Raw genomic sequence first — 18,428 nt, 5'->3', positions numbered from 1 at the left:
CTGGGGATTTAGCTCAGAGGCACAGCGCCTGCCTGGCAAGCGCATGGTAGTGAGTTCGATTCCCAGTACCGGAAAGAAAAACCAACCCCCCCCCACCAAAAAAAATCAAATAATCACCTGACTTCACTGACTTCAGTAATCGTGGACAGGCAGAGAATCCCATTTACAGCAGCCTTCCAGAGTCCTAATAGCTCCCTAGTTCTGCAGTCCCTTCCCCTCCCCTCTCCTCTCCTCAAGCACCTCTTCCCACCTTGTAACTGACATGCAAGTGTGTCTATTTTCTCTTCTCGGCCTGAAAGGCTCTGGCTACTCCTCTTTCTTTCTGCTGCTTGTTGCTCTTCTGCTCTCAAAGCCCAGGATTTAACTGTTTATAGACTCTTGGGTAGGGCCAGAAGGCTCATCCAGGGTCATAGTTCTTACCTGAAACTCAAGTGCAAGCCATGGTTGGGTGTCATTTTTACAGGCTGATTGGTGGTACCTATAATGTAGGGACTGTGGGAAGGGAAAAAAGATTCATTTAGATTTGTCTTAGCCCTTGCTTTCTGCCACTTGCCTTCTCTGCCATTTGGTCTGGACTGAGTTCTTCCTCTATCTAAACTGTGATACGTTTGGTCCCAACCCCAGCTTACCATTTGTGATACTTGCAAGTGAGGGCCCCATTGACCAGCTCACTGATGGAGCCTGCTTCACTCAGATCATCCAGTAAAATCACCAAGGGCACATCCCCAATCCCTGTTTCCCGGTCTATCTGGTTGGCCAGGTTCGAGAGGTACAGTTGTAGATCCTGGAATAAAAGACAGGGTGTTAGCACTCAGGAATCAACACCTACAGCAGCCTCAGAGAAAGGACTTTTGGAGACGCTTTGCTAGCTCTGGATTTCCCTGGGGCCTTTGCTTCCTGTTTGCTACCCTCACATATTTGCTCACAGAGACAATTACCAGACTGATAAACTGGTCCCAGAGGTACTCAAGCACCCTTGTTAAGCAGCGGTCGCTCAGTCCTCCAGAGGTGGGAATACATGCTGTTCTTTATAAATCGTTTTTCACTGAGCTGGTAGCACAAGCTACTATTAATGGATGTGCCTCCCGCAGCTGAGGAGAGCCAAGATTTGAACCAATTCCATAGTATTAGAGTATGCTCAATAGACACCATGAGGCACAGGGACAGGGCTCCAATGCAACATTTAATTCTGAGTGCTTCCTCCCCAAGAGCCCAAGGCCAGAGAGTAATACTGAAAAGAAAGGAAGAAAACAGAGAAGGAGTGGGATTGACAGTGTCAGCAGAGTGAGGTGCAAACAAGGAGGATGCAGTTTCTTCATTGATCAATTAAAGGGAAAGTAGCTTAACCGGGGTAAGAGAAAGTGCAGAGAAAGAAGTTACAGGGGGAAGAAGAGGGTAAAGGGCCAAAATCTGGAAAGAAATTGGGGGTAGAGGAAGGAAAAGACTAGAAATAGGGATGGAGAGGGGTAGGAAAAGATAATTGAAGAAGGGGAAAAGGTTAAGGTGAGGGTGAGGAAAAAGGAGAGGAGAGGGCAGTAAGGGATCCGGGCTAGGGCTCAAGTGAGGCTGAGGCCTAAACAAAGACTGGTGTGTGTATGTGTGGGGGGTCGCAGGAGGCCCCCACCTTGCAAGATTGCTGGTGCATGTTGAAGGTGCTGACGATGCCTTCAGTGACCTCACGGCCTGAGCGCTCCACCAAGTATTCAGCCAGTCGATTGGTCAGGTAGGTCTTGCCTGTACCACTGGGGCCCGAGAGCACAAGACGACGGTGCTTGAGCAGGAGACTGATGTAGTGCTGCATCATTGGCTTGGGGATCAGCGTCTCGAACACCAGGCTGTCCACACATTTCTCCTTCAGACCTGAACCCAGCCCCAGAAAGCATGAGTCTTGGCCATCACCATCAAGATGGTGAGTGACCTCAAAGAGCTTTTCTTTAGCTGAAGCTCACTGAAGAAACCCAGAGCCCCTTGCCCCACAGTTCCAAGGGAATTTCCTTCTTCCCAGTTTTGAAAATGTGGATCTCATTTTTAGAGATATACTCAGAACTAGAGGTAAACGGACAGAGAAACCCATGCTTAAGAAAAATATTCCTGGGAACAAAAGTCAGGACCGGGTTTGTCTTGCTCATCTATTTATATCTCATGCTACTTAAACACCTTCATATCATAGCTTCCCAAGAAGTTTCTGTTGAATGGATGCATGCTGCTGTACTTTTTTTGATGATGTTCTCCCTCTGCTTGTGCCATCCCACCTCACTCCAAGAGACAAAGTTTGTTATAGTTTTTAACTAGATATACCCTTTTTTTTGTACTAGGAATTGAACTCAGGAACTTTGAGCTTGCCAGGCAGGTGCTGTGCAGTTGAGCTATATCCGTGGCCTAGATGTACCCTTAAAACCTCATTTGATTGGAGGCAGGACCTTTGGGAGGTGATTGGATTATTCGGGCATTATAACTGACTTGCTGGTAGGAGGTAGGGCCTGGTTGGAAGATGTCACTGTGGGCTTGACCTAGAAGTTTATATCTCCCTTCTTTGGTCCTTCCATGACTGTCTCTGCTTCCTGGCTGCCAAACCATGAAGGTACTTTTGCCATGCCATGTCCCTTTGCCATGTCATCCTTCCTAGGAGTTAGTGGACTCCATGACCTGAAACATGAACCAAAATAAACCTCTCCTTCCTAAAGATGTGGGCTAAGTACTTTGTCCCAGCAATAAAGGAAGTAACTAAGACAGATTTTAGTACTAGGAGTGGGGATGTTGCTGTGATGCTACCTGACCATGTGGTTCAGCAGCCTTTGGAACTGGTTCACTGAAGAAATCTATAAAGGTTGGAGATGCTGGCTTGTGAAGCAGCCCAGAATGTTGTAAGTCAAGCTTGATGGGAGATTCTGGTCAGAGCACAGAAGACCAGAATGGTGACAGAAATGCAGTTGGTGAAGACCAGGCTTAGAAGGTATCTATTGGGAACAAGGATTTCATTGGCAGATGGATTCCAGGCCATATGTGTTATGCTTTGGCAGAAATTTGTCTACATTTTTCTCATGTGAGACTTTGTGAGAGACTGCAATTAAGGGTGGTGGGCTAATCTGGTAGAGGAAATTTCAAGGCAGTCCAATGTTGAGGGTGTGGCATGGATGCCGGTTGCTGCTTTTAGCCAGGCTTATACATTATGAACAAAAAGCCCTTTTGAACAGTTTTCAGACAATGTAAAAATGGCTGAAAAGCATGTGAGGAATTAGCAAGGTTCCACCCTTTACAGCCTCAGAACTGAAAAGTGAAATAATTTGCTTTGAGAGGCCAACTCCAAGGCACCTTGCTTGAGAAAGACCACCTGGAGAATTTGTTTCCCAGGATTCAGTTCATAGCTCTTAGCCATCCAGGCTCTCAGAGACTTCTACAGTGGTGACATAAAGAAGTCCGGCTACTACTTGAGCTGGCAGCAGACTAGTGTCATCTATGTGGTGTGGGTTTTACAGGTATGCAGAGTGTAATCAGGGAGGCTTCCACCAGATTTCACAAAAAGGTTGGGGAGGCTAGGTAGTTCGAGGGTAGTACATAAAGAGGGTAGTACATAAAGCTGTAATTTGAGAAGCCAAAAATGTGAAATATCTGAGGAAAGCTAGAAGGAATGAGCAAAGCCAGCCTGAGAGAAGCCATGAGAGCTACGACCACTGGCAATGCCATAGGGGTGTAGCTGCCCTAGCCCTTTGGAGATCAGGTGTTACCACACCTTGCTCTGGATGTTGAACATGGAATTATAGGATTTGATGTTTGCCCTACTGGGTTTCTGTCTTGCCTTCATCCAGTTTCTTTCTATCCTCCTGTTCCTCCCTTTTCAAATGGGAATGTTTACCTCATACCATTGTATAACTCACTTTCGATTTTTATAAGGGCTCACAGCTAAGAGTCTGCCTTGTGTCTCCAAGGAGACTCTGGATTTGGACTTTTCAGCAATGTTGGACCTGTGAGGACTCTGGCAACTTGCGGAAATGGACTAAATGCATTTTGCATAAAGAGATGCACATGAATCTTTTGGTGGTCAAAGACGGAATGTTATGGCTTATGTCTAGATGTAACCCTAAAGCCGCAGGTGTTCATAGGGAGGTGCTTTGATTATAGGAGGCATTATAACTGACTTGCTGTTAGAAGGTAAGAGTCTGCTCAGAAGACCTAGAGGACCTGGGCCAAACCTGAAAGTTTATATCTCCCTTCCTGGGTCCTCCTTTGGCTGCCAAACTATGAAGGTGCTTTTCCTCTGCCATGCACCCCTGCTATGCCATCCTTCCTGGGAGCCAGTGGACTCCATGAACTGAAACATGAGCCAAAATAATCCTCTCTTTCCTTAAGTTGTGGGTATCAGGTATTTTGTTCCAGCAACATAGGAAGTAACTAAGACACTGACCTTTGAGGGAGACTGATATGTTATTGACCCCTCGACGGCATGGAGGCATCTCTGGGGGTTCAGCATCCAACACTCGTTTCACATGGCTGAGGCTGTAGCCATGGATGGACTCAGTGCTTAGACCCAGGGTGGAGGCTGGATCCATTTTGGATATGTAGTCCTGATAGAAGAGATGCAGTGAACAAGAAGGTGAGACACATTGCTAAGATACAAATACAGGTGGAAATGCCTCAAGAATGAATAACTATCAGAGGAAACAAAAGTAAGTGGGGAAAGACAAGGGTGTATATTTTGCCTATGAACAAAGCGTCAAGGTGTCCAAGATTCTCACTGCATAGAGAGCTCAAATATCCCATGAGAGGTGAGTACATGTATCCCTTTACCTTGAACACTTGGAAAACAGCTTCATCCAGCATCTTCCAGTCAACTTTTCCACTGACCTTGCTACATCCCAGGAAGAATTCCTGCTGCTTCAAGTCCTGAAAGGTTAAGGTAGAAGCATGTGAGCCTTAGTGCAGATGATTCCAAGGAAAGAAAGCTCTAGAAGGCCTTGGGAGTTAAAGATGGCAGTTTGGGAAGTATTCAGAGTCCAGCATAAATATGACCAGACAGATACTTCTTGATTTACAGTGGCATTTCATCCAGATAAACCCATCATAAGTTGAAAATATCATTGAGTCAAAAATGCATTTAACATCCCTAACCTTCTGAACATCATAGTGTAACAATATAGTTCCCTGTAGAATATTGGTTATCTACCCTTGGAATTGGCTGACGGGGAGCTCACTCTCATGAACCAGTATCTTGAGGAAGCTTCATACCACATGTTGTCAGCCCAAGAAAAGATCATAATTTAAAATCTAAAGCACAGTTTCTGTTGAACCATTTTTTTTGCACCATTGTCAAGTTGGGGAGCATCTGTGTTTATGTTGATTCCTGTCCTGGCTCTCCCCAGAGTTCCTTACCCCTTTGATAATATGCTGAGGGGGCATCCGTACCACCACCCGAAGGGATACTTCCTCCTTTGGACCGCAGGTGCTGATGCCATCCATGGGTGATAGGTCTGTGGGGATTGAAAAAGACTAAATTGTTTTAAGGGTACCCACAGATTTTCTTAAAATTTCCAGTCATTTCTTTTCCAAATAACTATTTATCACAAATAGGAAATGGGAGCCCCAAACTGAAAAGATATTAGGGTTTAAAAACCACATGAAGCTGGGTTAGTGCTGCATGCCTGAAATCCAAACACTCTGGGAGGCTGAGGCAGGAGGCAAGTTTAAGCCCAGCCAAGGCAACTCAGTAAGACACTGTCTCAAAACAAAAAGTTGGGGATATAGTTCAGTGCAAAGGCCCAAGGTTCAATCCCCAGTACTGCTAATAACTCTGACCATCTCTTGACACTGGCATTGCTTTATTTGGCTCTGTTACCTCTCAAGGAAGAAGGCACAGCACAAGTGGAATAGCAAGCAGTGAAACAGACCTTTCCTTGTCTCTACACTTAAGATGCCCTTCTCCCAAACAGGTACCTGTGTCTGTGAGGCTTGGGCTGAAGGAATGGGTAAGTGCAAGGCCGAGGGACCGGCGAGGGGATGACAGAGCAGAGGATCCAGGGACCTGCCCTGGAGTGGAGCCTGAGGAGGGGCCAGGGGCGACCTTTAGCCGGTCATTCTCTGCTTTCAGCAGGTCCACCTCCAGCTGTGGCAAGAACAGATAGGGAAGGGTGGCAAGGTTGGACACATCTCAGGCCTTGGGCTCCCCTCCGCTGTAGCTCTGCTCAGTGCAAACCTGCATGTTGTGCATGGTCTCCCTAAGCTGGTCCAGTTGGTGGGCAGAGTTGAGAGCCTCCAAGCGGATGTCTGTAAGCTTCATCTCTTTTTCCCACAGCTCAGAGCGCAACTCTGATACCTCCTTCTTCTCCGGCTCCTCCTCCTCATTGGCGTGGAAGAGCCTTGTGGGGGGAGCTGAGTGAGCAGGTGCCCTGTAAGAAAATAAGGGTCAGGGCTAGGGATATAGCTCAGTGGCACAGAGCCTGCCTGGCAAATGCAATGTCCTGAGTTTGATTCCCGGTACAAAAAAAAAAAAGAAAAAAAAGAAAGAAAAAACAAGGGTCAGCCAGACTCCTAGAGAAATATTACCATTGGAGATACTGACATGTGTCATGGGCAGTCTCAGCTTCTCCTGCCCACAGACACACAATCGGTATGACAAGGTCCCCTGTGGGTTTCATATGGCCAGGAAGAGGCCAGCAATGCACACTGGTACTAGGCTGGTGGCACGTAGTTGGAGCACTTACTCAGGGACATCAGTGCCCACAGATGACGAGTTGGAGGACTTGATGGAGGGTGAGGCAGTCTCTGTGGAGCCATGCTGCAGTTTAGGGGAGGAGGGGGCTGAGGAGTCAGGTGTGGCAATCTCCTCGATATCAGAGTATGAGGAAGCTGACTTGGGTCCCTTTTTTATACTGAAGGCTTTGTTGAAGGAACTTCGAAGCTAGAAAAGAACAGATTCAGGTAGACAGATGTCAGGGATCCATTCTGGAGACGGGGGAGGACCGATGTGGGACTTCTAGGACAAGGTGATATGGAGGCAGGGGATGTCTTTGTTGTAATTAAGCCTGCTATATGAGGCTTCACATGGTTCATAGCACATGGACAGAAGAGTTGCTCAGAAATAAGGACTGAAAAAAAGAATGAGATCTTTTGGCTTGCTGCCTTTGTAGGCTGGGGGAATTTCTTAGGTCTTTTCTTTTCCATTGGGTAGGAAGACAGAGAGAAGTCCCCAGAGGTCACATGGCATACCTCTTAAGAATTTAATCCCACCTCCAGCAGACCAATGACCGCTCAGTCTAGAACTTAGTTCACTTTAGGTCTCAGGATGGGACTTGGGCTCATCAGCCTAGAATCTATTCATTGCTTCACAGATCAACTAGACACTGACAATACCATTCTGTGGAGATCAAGAGAAGGTGGTGGTATCAAGTTTCATTTAGTATTCTTCTGCCTATCACACCACAGAGTAGTTTAGAAAATCAGACATTAGCACTTTTTTTTTTGTCTTTTTGAGACAGAGTTTCACTATGCAGTTCAGGCTGGCCTTAGACTGTTCCAGTGATACTTCTGCCTCAGTCCAACGAGTGCGGGGATTATAGGCATGCGCCACCACATCTGGCCTTAAGCACTTTTTACTGTTTCAAATATCCTAGAACAAGTGCTATTTTGCAACACTTCCACAGGCTACTTAGGGCATTATAACTGACCACAGCTTGTTTATCTTGGTGTTGATGAGCATGAGTGTTAGGGATGTGAGCTGCAAGTGCAAACCAGGGTGTGTCCCACACGCCCTCACATGCATCCGTTCAGCATGCACACACACACAAGGGACGCCATGGAACAGTAGCAAGAGACAGAGCAAAGGAGGGGTGGGAGCTATGGGGGACAAAGAAAAGCCAGACCTTGGGACAGAGAAAAAAGAAGAGAAAATTGGAGGATATCCTTTCTCAGAATTTCTCCTGGAGCATGGAAGATTGTTATGCGATGGATGGACCTGGCAGGTGGTGTGTATGTAGTTTGTATTGGGCAAGGTATAAAGGAGGACCAATCTGGCTGTGTGAGGATATGAGGGGACAGTGTGTGCAGCTGATTGCTTTCAGGGACTTAAGATCATTCAGCACACAGGGCTCAAATGAACCATAAAGCTTAGTTCTCTGTAGACATGAAGAACTAAGGCTGAAAAGGGGGTTGACTCGCTTGGTACTGTATAGCTGAAGGAGACCTAGGACTGGGATTTGGGCCTCCTAATTTTTAATCCAGTGAAGCTTTCTCTGCACCATTGCCTCATGGAAAGGTTGTGTGTGTGTGTGTGTGTGTGTGTGTGTGTGTGTGTGTGTTTGTGTCCGTGTCCCTGCATATGCAGAAAAGAAATCCTGTGACCACAAGTTGTTTGGAGCAAAAGCTCTCTGAGGTCATTAAGATTCTAAGTGAAAATCATACTCTGTGTATAGCTTAGTATTCCACAGGCCAGAGCCACTGGGAGAAGTCTGGTGTTGTGTGGCTAATGGACCCATGGTTAAATGAATTCAGAAAATAATAGAGTAAGCAATACAAAACAGAATTCTTTACTGAGAGGCATCTCGGAACTTTTCCTGTGCAGATATACACTGTAGAAAATGCAGTGTTTCTCAAATTTATTTGAGGATGGTAGCACTTCTAAGGTGCACCTCAGTGGGTTAGTGATTTGTGGAACCTACTGTAAGAAATGCTAAAAATTCTGGTTTAAATGACCAGCAGGCCCTCCCATCTGTGCTGTACCCTACCCAGATAGGGCACTGGCTACACTGATCATTTCCTAGCTAGCACCACTGTTCTCTTCTGAGCAGACAGAGTCCATGCAGAAAGCATCTCAACACGTTCCTCACTGCTCAGCACAACCCAACTTTAGTGTATGTTTTACCTCCTTTGTGATGTTTTCCTACTCCAAAACCACAGTCTTTCTCACCTGTAAATTGCTTTAGCAATTAAACCTTTTAAGTAAGCATTTTACACAACTGGAATGTCACTTACTTTATATACACAATTTTTTTGTCTTCCCAGCAAAGCTATGGGCTCCTTAATAATTGAGATAGTAGAGTCAGTGTTTCTTATCCTTCATGACACCTAGTACAACAGTGGGTTAGGGTTACAGTGAACCTTAGGTATCTTTTTGTAACGGAAATTCCAGGTACACTTTCCGTTTGTCTTAAACTATTCTTTGGCAACTCCATGGATGCTTAAAAGGGTATTAAGCTTTGGGATGACTTAATTGTGCCCTAGACTGGACCAAATTCCTCATCCTGGTTGTTCTACTTCACAGTTATATCTTCAGACTGACTTCAACTGAACTGGCCTATGGAAATTGTGCTCAAGATAACCTTCACCCGGTGATTCTCCTCCGGGGCTTAATGGAACAGAAATTAAAAGGATCATTTTCTGGATAGGATTAGCTCAACCTGATTGCTTTTTTTCATAGGCCAATTTTGCAACAAGGGAAGACAGTAGGGAACAGATTTGGATTTTGTTTGACTTTCCCATTCGACCCACAACCAGACCACTCCTCTGTCTCCTGTGGGTAGCTGTGGATGGGCCATGCAGTGGAGTTAGGAACACTCAGGTGGCTGTTACAGTTAGTGCTATGGGTGGGTGTTCTTTTTTAGGAGAAAGGAGTTGCTCTGAAAATAGGGAAGGTATGGCAAAGGGAAATTAAAAATAAGGGGAGAGGAACTGGCTCTCTTACCTCATACACCTGGAAAAAAATAGGGATTTGAAGTCAGCATTTTGAAGGAAAAAAAAAAGAAGAAGAAGAAGCAACACTTAATCACTCATTGCACACGGCTACCTCCTATCTGCATTACACAAAGTTTGTGGGGACCGTCTTCCTGACTAGGGGATAGAGCAGCAAGATGCTCCTACCTGGGGACAATCTCCCTTCCACAGTCAGCCAAGATTGCTGAGACCATTCATGAATTTCAGAAAGGTCATCCAAGGCCAGTTTAGGATTACTGGGGAGGCATAAAAAACTGCTCATGGCTCAGCCAAAGATGATAATAAGAGTCCTTTTGAAGCTCCACAAACACTCTCCCAAACTGAAGAAGTTACCTCCAGGGGCATCTAGAATGAATGGCTTTGTTTATAAAATCTTTTTTCCATAATAAAGAAGGAAGTAGGGAGTGGGGGAAGGAACTGGCAAGTAATAACTTTCTGAGTATTTTCTCTATTTCCATCTGTGGCCATACACTTGGCCTCCTCAATAAGGAAAGCCCCGGAGAGCAGGGGTGTTTAAGGTTGCAGGAAGAGCCTTGTGACAAGGCGGGAACTGCCCTGAGCAGACAGAAAATAGTCTTAGGACTAGAAGGGACCGCTGCTTGGTTAACCCTGGGAGGATCCCGCCCGAGGCTGAGGTGGAGGTGTCCGCACTGGTCTATGTGGTTTCAGCCCCCAAACCTTTACCCACCCAACTCTTTTTCTTCTTCTTTTTGGCTTCAGCATCCTTGCTGCTGCCGATGCTGGAATGGCTGGTGATGCTGTTGAGGCTTGAGATGCTATCTGAGGAGTTCTGTCTCTTGATCCGGAGCTCTGGGGCCAAGACAAGGGGGTAAGAACATAAAATTTAGAGACAACATGAGATTCAAGGCAGTTCTAGCTATGGGAGAGAAAAGGGGAACGGAATCAACTGATTCCTAGGTACACGTTATTTGTTTTTTGAAACATTCACTCAGAAAACATTTGTAGAGTGCCAAAAACATTTCAACACTGAAACAATGCTAATGGTAAACATTAAGAAAGGATTCTTGTTCTCAAGAAGCTCCCAGGCTAGGAGAAACAGAAGTGTCATTAAGTGATAAATTCCGCCGGAACACGTCTGAGGACTTAACCAGAGTGGGCCCTCTACACTTTTGTGCAGGCATCACCCTCACATTTTTAATGATTTCTCCAGCAATACTTGGCTGCCTGTGGCCCAACGACAAGCACAAGTAGCCACGTGCCCTGCACTTAACCTGAATGGGCTTCATTCAGTTTTTTCATCTGATGGCTAGAAAATCTCAGCACTCTGAGAAGTCTGCAGTGGCATCAAGGTGATCCGCCTTTCTATAGCAGGGAAGGAAAGGGTCAACAAGAGAGGAGGTGTTAGAGTATAGAGAGAAGAGAAGGACATCGGATGGGGATACTGGATAAACATTCGAGGCGGAAGGAAAAGTACATGCAAAGGCACTGTGCAAGGCCTAACTGTGCTGTGCAGGACTTTGGGCATTCAGGAGCAGAAGCAGCCAGGGCACCTTCCAGAGCACAAGAAGAGGCAAACGTGGAGGTGTTGGGTCAGGAGAGGTCAGGGGAGCCCTGCGTGCCTTCTAAAGAAAACATGCCTTTGTGCCCTCGACTTGGTCACGGCAGCAGAGAGTCTGTGACAAGAGCATAGTGTTATTGGATTTTTAAAAGTCTTTTATTTGAGAATCATTACAGATTCATGAAAAGCTACGAAGATGTCCATGTGCCTTTCACCCAGTCTCACCCAAAGAAAGTTAACATCTTGCATAACTACCGTGTAATGTCACAAAACCTTTTAAAAAATTGTTAGTAATGAGCAAAAATGAAGAAGCAAGAAACTAGACCAGATATAGAAGACCAGTTAGGTGGCTGTTTGTAACTGTTCTATAAACAAGAGCTATTAAATCAGAGTATATTATTTGTATTTAGCTATTTCTTACTCTCTCCATTCAAAAAATAATTTTTTTTTTTGAGACACGGTTTTTTGTTTGTTTGTTTTTTTGTTTTAACTGTTCAAAACCTGGCTTTGAACTACGTAGCCAAGGCTGGCCTCAAACTCACAGTGATCCTCCTGCCTCAGCCTCCTGAGTATTAGGATTAGGGCTGTGCACCACCATGTCTGGCTCCAAAAATAGATCTTTAAACTACCATTTTTCCTCAATACTGCAAAGATAATGTGTCTTAGAATCCTGCCTTAGAACCTGTTGAAACTAATAGAGCTTTTAAACCAGAAAATCCGTTGTTTAATGATAATCAAACCAAGCTTATGGTACTAGAGTACTTTGGTTATTTTAGAAGGTGTGGAAAATTCTCAAGAAAATATACTGAGTTCAAGAAAATAAATAGTCATTTGTAAAAAAAAAATGGACTTATATTTGTTTGTATCTAGAAAGATGCATAAGAATTCTTAGCAGTACTTACCTGTGGGAAGTGGGATTTAAGACATAGTTCTGAGAGAGTGACTTTGTATTTTACCACATATCCTCTTTGGTAGTTTACTTCTATGGCCGACAAACTTTTATTGTAAAGGATCAAAGAGTAATTATTTCAGGCTTTATGGCCATAACATCTGTCTCAGTTAGTTAGCTTTGCTGTTGTAACATTAAAGCAGCCACATACAGTATGTGTGTAATGACCATGGCTGTATGTCACTAACATTTTATTTAAAAACTAGTGGTGAAACCAAGTGTGGTAGCACATGCTTGTAATCCTAGCACTCCGGGAAGCTGAGGCAGGAGGATCACAAGTTAGAGTCCAGCCTGAGCAACTTGGCAATTTAGTGAGACACTGTTGCAAAATAAAAAATGAAAAGAGCAGGGAATATAGCTCAGCACAAAGGTCCTGGGTTCAAGGTCCAATAACACACACACACCAAGTCAGATATGAATAATGGGCCATGATTTGCAGATCCATAGTTTATATTTGCCCCCAGAATATGTATTGCTTTTATGATAAAAAATCAATTTAATTGAATTTAGTAAATTAAAAACAAAATGAAGGATGGCTATAGGAGCAAGTACTTATCTATAACTTGGAGGTTTCAATTAGTTATGAGCCTATCAATTAAATAAGAATACTGTAATCCCAGTACTCTGGGAGCCTGAGATAGCAAGACTTCAAGTTTGAACCCAGCCTGGGCAACTTAGCAACTTAGAATCTACCTCAAAATAAAAAATGGAAATAAACCACCCTTGGGATGCAACTCAGTGCAAAGGCTCAAGTACAAGCCCCAGCAGCACAAAATAAATAAATAAGCAAACCTGCATAAAGTGTTTTTGAGAGCAAAAGATACGTTATAGAATTACTAATACTCAAAGAGTTAGAAAATCTTTTGTGCATTCTGACTTTTGTGCCATGTAAATTTCTTACCTGTTTACAAATAATAATAAAGTTAGGTATCATGGCCTCTTCCTGATCAAACTGAGCCTGGATCAACAAGAACTGAGGACAACATAAAAGCTCACAGGAAAAGAAAAGATTCATTCATTTAGCAAACATATATATATCTGAAGAGTAAAGTGTACTTGTGAAATTAGAAGTAGTGGAATAGTCCAGATCCATCATTTATGAGCGTGTTTCATTCAGTAAATAATTTTCTCTGATCTTAGTTTCTTCACTGATAAAATATACTTCATGGGTTTTTATCTGGAATAAGTGAATTAATATATGGAAAATGCTTCGAGAAGTGCCTAGCATATGGCAAGTGCTCAATTCCCATAGGTGGTGCTAACATAGGTGGGATAGAGCATACAAGAGAAGGGACGGGAGGTAAGGCTAGAAAGGCCTGGCTAGTCCAGGGGGAGAATGGAGTACACGCTAACGGGCTTGCAATGCATTCTTTCCCTGCTTAGCTCGCTTTCCTGAAATGTTTCAAATACACAGAAAAACTTAAAGCATAGTACAGCGAACACTCCTGTGCCCTCTACCTAACTGAAAATTTAAAGTATTTTATTATATTTGTTTTCTTTCCCGACCCCAAACACTTTCTCAAACAATTTGAAAATATGTTGCAGACAACATGACATTTTACCACTCCAGGATGCATCTTCTAAGTAGGAGGACAACCTCTCACAATATCATTATCTTTGTCACACACACACACACACACACACACACAGAGCAATATCTTTTTGCCTAATAGCTAATTCATATTAAAATTGGAATGCACTCTGATCTTAACTGATCTAAGTGAATTGCTTTGGAGGAGTGTAAAGGAAACCCTGGAGCAAGGCAAGACCACTTAGGACTGCACTAATCCAGAAGACAGAAGGAATGTAGTTGAGATGTGGAGGAGAATGAGAACTAACTTACTGTACAGGATGGAACAGCGAGGAATCAAGGATAACCCCTATTCATGGCCTAGGTGACCCGGCAGGTGATAATACCTGAGATGAACAAGCCCGCAGAAGGGAAAAGGTTGGCTTGAGTACTTGTAAATGGGGTAGAGAGGATGACTTTCAACTTTGGAAATGCAAAGTTAAGAGATACCTATGGCGGGGCGTGGTGGTGCACGCCTGTAATCCCAGCACTTGGGAGGCTGAGGCAGGAGGAATGTTGTGAGTTCAAGACCAGCCTGGGCTACAAAGTGAACTCAAGGCCAGCCTGAACTGTATAGCAAGACCCTGTCTCGCAAACACCAAAAAAAAAAAAAAAAAAAAAAAAAAAGATACCTATGAAGTCAACTAAGTGGAAATGTCCACAAGTGCACAAGTGTATAGAGGAACTTAGGAGTCTGACCTGGACAGAAAAACAGATTAGGCAGACGTTATAAAACTACTGAGTTAAATGAGGCCAGCAAGTTTGTAGGATACAAGATCAATAAATGAACAAAAATCAAGGGCATTTGATTTTCTTGGTGGCACTGGGGACTGAACTCAGGGTTTGCACACACTAGGCAAGCACCCTAACACTGAGCTGCATCCCAAGCCCTTTGTATTTTTTCAGACAGGGTCTCACTGAGTTGCCCGGACTGGACTCAAATTTGCCATCCTCCTGCCTCAGCCTCCCAGTAGCTGGAATTATAGGTGTATGTCACAATCCTTGGCTTGTATTTCTATACACTAGTAATGAATAATTTAAAAGGGAAATTAAGGAAATAATTCTACTTATACTAGTATAAAATAAGTTTACCAAAAGCAATGAAACTTTTATTCTGAAGGTTGTAAAATGTAACCAAGACAAATGGAAAAATATCTAAATAAATGAAAAGGCATACCATGTTCATGGATTGGATGATCTGATATTGTTAAGACGCAAATAGTTTCCACATTGATACACAGACTCAACATAATCGCTACCAAAAATCTCAGCTGACTTTTTAAAAACAGAGATGTCAAAGTAACCCTAAAGTTCACATGGAAATGAATAGTGTATGAAGTAGTCAAAACATTCTTAAAGAGGAGGAGCAAAGTTGAAGAACTCATACATTCCAGTTTCAACACTTACTACAAAGTATGTCTATGCTGATTAAGCATAGACATACAGATGTGTTGGGAGCTGCTGGAGTTGGTTGTTGGTCATGTGTCTGAGGGTGGGACAGATCCAGAGTGCCTCAGGCAGTCAAGCTACTTCAGTATTGAAAAAGTATCCTGCTTGGACAATTAGTCTTAGTCTTAGTGTTTGTCTTAGTCGCTAGGCGACATTATCTCTCAGGATACTACTTTGCAAGTGTATAAAATAAACTCCCCTACTGTTGGGAGTCAGTCCTCTTGCTCATCAGGCAAGAGGTAACTCCATCTGACCTCAGCTATTGTCTCTTGTCTTTATTTTCTATATCTTCTCACCGTTTTCTCCCAGGGACCACGGAGAGACCACCAACTCCCACACAGATGATTGGAATAAAGCTGTGTACTGAAGTAAACCCACACACTATCGATCAATTCATTTCCTAAAGAACACCAACACAATTCAGCGGGGAAAACAGTCTTTTCAATAAACAGTGCCTGGGCAACTACATACCATGTGAAAGGGCCTTAAGCTGGATAAACCATATATAAAAATTTACTCAGAATGGAGCAAAGACCTAATATAAGAGCTCAAACTATAAAAACTTTCAGAAGGAAACATGGATGTAAATCTTCATAAACTTGAATTAAGCAAGTTTCTTAGATATAACACCTAAAGCACAAATGACTTAAAGAAAAAAACAGAAATATATTTTACTTCATCAAAATGGAATATTACTGTTCTTCAAAGGACACCTTTAAGGAAGGGAAAATACAACACACAGAATGGGAGAGAATATTTGCAAATAATTTATGATAATGGTCTAGTACTCCATATAAAAAATTTTAGTTCAGCAACAATAAATGTGATTTTAAGACTGGTGAATGATCTGAATAGGCCTTTCTCTATGAAGGTACACAACAGCAAGTAAGGACATGTACAGATGCTCTATATTTTTAGCCATCAGGAAAACTAAAGTCAAAAGTACAGTGAGATGCATACCCACCAGGATGGCTATAACAAAAGAGAGGGAAGTAAAAAAGAGGTAAGGATGCGGAGAAATTGGAATTCTCACACACTGTTACTAGAAATGTAAAACGCTATAATTACTTTAGAAAATACCTAGTAGTTCCTCAAAAAGTCAAATACAGAGTTACCACATGATCCAGAAACTCTACTTGTAGTTATATACCCAAGGGAACTGAGGACATATGTTAATGCAAAAACTAATACATGAATGTTCATTATAGCATTGCTCATAATAGACAAAAAGTGAAGACAATTCAATGTCAAGCAGCTGATGAACTGATAAACAAAATGTAGTAGCCTCTTTCCCTGGAAATAAGATGTGGTCAGAAAATAAACAATCTTGAAAACTAGAGATCAAAAATGCTAGCCCAACCAGGCTCCCCTCACCTGCCATCACTCTTCCCTTGCTCGGTGGCTACTCTGTAAGGCAGGTAAGGCCAGGCTGACTGGGGCTGGCATTTTTGAGCTCTAGTTCTCAAGGCTGATTATTTTCCAGGAAACACTGTATCTACACAGTGGAATATTAGTCAGAAATAAGAAATGATGTACTGACACATTGATACCACATGGATGAATCTTGGAAACATTTTACCTAGTGAAAGGAGCCAACCACAAAAGACCACACATCACAGGATTCCTTTTATATTAAATGTCCAAAATAGGCAAATCCACAGACAGAAAATAGATTGCTGGTGGCCAGGAAATGAGAGGAGGGGAAATTAGTGAGTGCTACTAACAGGATTGGGGTGTCTTTCTAAGGTGATGAAATGCTCTGGAATTAAGTAGTGGTGATGGTTGTATAACCTTTTTTGGTGGCAGTTGTTAGGTGCTTGGGATGGAACCCAGAACCTCATTCATGCTAGGCAAGAGCTCTACCACTGAGCTATACACAGCCCTGCTAAGAATATGCTAAGAACAACTGAATGATATACTTTACAGGGGTGAATTTTATATGCTAAGAACAACTGAATGATATACTTTACAGGGGTGAATTTTATGGTATGTGAATCGTATCTCAATTTAAATAAAAAAACAGAAGATTATAGAAGCTATAGGACTAGCGGAGGAGGATTGGGCCAGCCTGGGCTACATGGTTAGACCTAGTCTAAAAAAAAAGTATAGAATAGATGTGACACCAGGAGAAGTGTAGTGAGGAGTCATAAGGGAAAACAGGTGTGGCCGGCACCTTGGGGATGTCAGTACTTGAGGAGGGTCCATGAAGGAATCAATGTAGAAGGAAGAGCCTGGGATGGGAACATGACTCTGAAGCTAGAAGAGTTTGATGAAGAAAGGAGATGTTAACAGGGCCAGATCTTGGAGATCTGGGGGATCAGCAGTGTGTGCGTGACCATGCATATGCATGAATATTAGTTTTTTGAGCACTTATGTCGGGCTGTGTGGCAGATGGTGATGGAGACAGAAGTGTAATTTTAGTGGGGAGGTAGAAAGGGAAGGTTGACCAGGCAGGAAGGAAAGAGAGGAAATTAAGTTAGAAAGGACCTTGCTTGATAGATCTTTTTTTCTCTCTAGGACAAGAGAGGTTTTAGTAGACTTGTAAGCAGAACTGGAACAGAGATTAAGAGGTCAGAGCCAGGCGTAGTGGCACACACCTGTAATCCCAGCACTTGGAGGCTGAGGCAGGAGGATCACTGTGAGTTCAAGGCTAGCTTGAACTACATAGTGAGACCCTGTCTCAAAAAGACAAAACAAAAACAAGCAAACAAACAGATTGAGAATCCAGAGAGGATGAAAGGAGAGTGCACGAGTAGGGGAAAGGTAACTGTTAGAGGGAGTCCCCAAAGCATTAGATAAGGGATTATTTGTGTACAGATGGGCTACCTCTTTCCAACAAGAGGAGAAAAAATAAATAATGATCGATGGAGGAATAGGCAATGGAGTTCTCAGTTGAAAATGTTCATTTCCTTCCTTCCTGTCTTCTCTTTCTTTTTTTTTGGTACTGGGAATTGAATCCAGAGCCTTCACACTGAGCCACATCCCCAACGCTTTTTTTTTTTTTTTTAGGACATGGCTGCAGTCCATAATGATAACATTCATTGTGGGGAGTTGGTATGTGTACACAACACATCTTAATTCTTTTTACTTCCATTTCTGGTTCTTTTTCCACTTGTGAAACAGCCCTTTTAAATTTTTATTTTGAGACAAGCTGCCCCAAGGGCCTGACTGGAGATGGAGCCACTGAGTTTTGTGGTATCCAATTACCAGCATCCAGAGTCTGTATCTAAGCCTGACCAGTT

At 43.2% G+C, this 18,428-nt stretch overlaps 1 protein-coding gene across 6 annotated transcripts in view; it reads right to left on the bottom strand.

The window, feature by feature from the left end:
• Positions 1-18,428, bottom strand: part of Nav1 (neuron navigator 1) — a 252,045-nt gene that overhangs the window by 15,077 nt on the left and 218,540 nt on the right. For 5 of the 6 annotated variants that reach the window (XM_005375186.2, XM_005375188.2, XM_005375189.2 and 2 more), the window contains 11 exons: positions 10,388-10,509; positions 9,671-9,679; positions 6,696-6,892; positions 6,188-6,380; positions 5,929-6,097; positions 5,368-5,465; positions 4,786-4,881; positions 4,403-4,562; positions 1,625-1,860; positions 630-784; positions 421-492 (listed from right to left, as the gene is read on the bottom strand). In XM_005375186.2, coding sequence (XP_005375243.1) covers positions 421-492; positions 630-784; positions 1,625-1,860; positions 4,403-4,562; positions 4,786-4,881; positions 5,368-5,465; positions 5,929-6,097; positions 6,188-6,380; positions 6,696-6,892; positions 9,671-9,679; positions 10,388-10,509 — 1,507 coding nt within the window. The remainder of the gene's footprint in view (positions 1-420; positions 493-629; positions 785-1,624; positions 1,861-4,402; positions 4,563-4,785; positions 4,882-5,367; positions 5,466-5,928; positions 6,098-6,187; positions 6,381-6,695; positions 6,893-9,670; positions 9,680-10,387; positions 10,510-18,428) is intronic. The other variant, XM_005375187.2, reaches the window with a different exon arrangement.

The sequence above is a fragment of the Chinchilla lanigera genome, unplaced genomic scaffold (assembly GCF_000276665.1).
Source record: "Chinchilla lanigera isolate Chin_1 unplaced genomic scaffold, ChiLan1.0 scaffold00005, whole genome shotgun sequence".
Lineage (NCBI taxonomy): Eukaryota > Metazoa > Chordata > Mammalia > Rodentia > Chinchillidae > Chinchilla > Chinchilla lanigera.
Note: the sequence above shows the minus strand (reverse complement) of the source record. Positions and strands in the feature narration are given on the sequence as shown.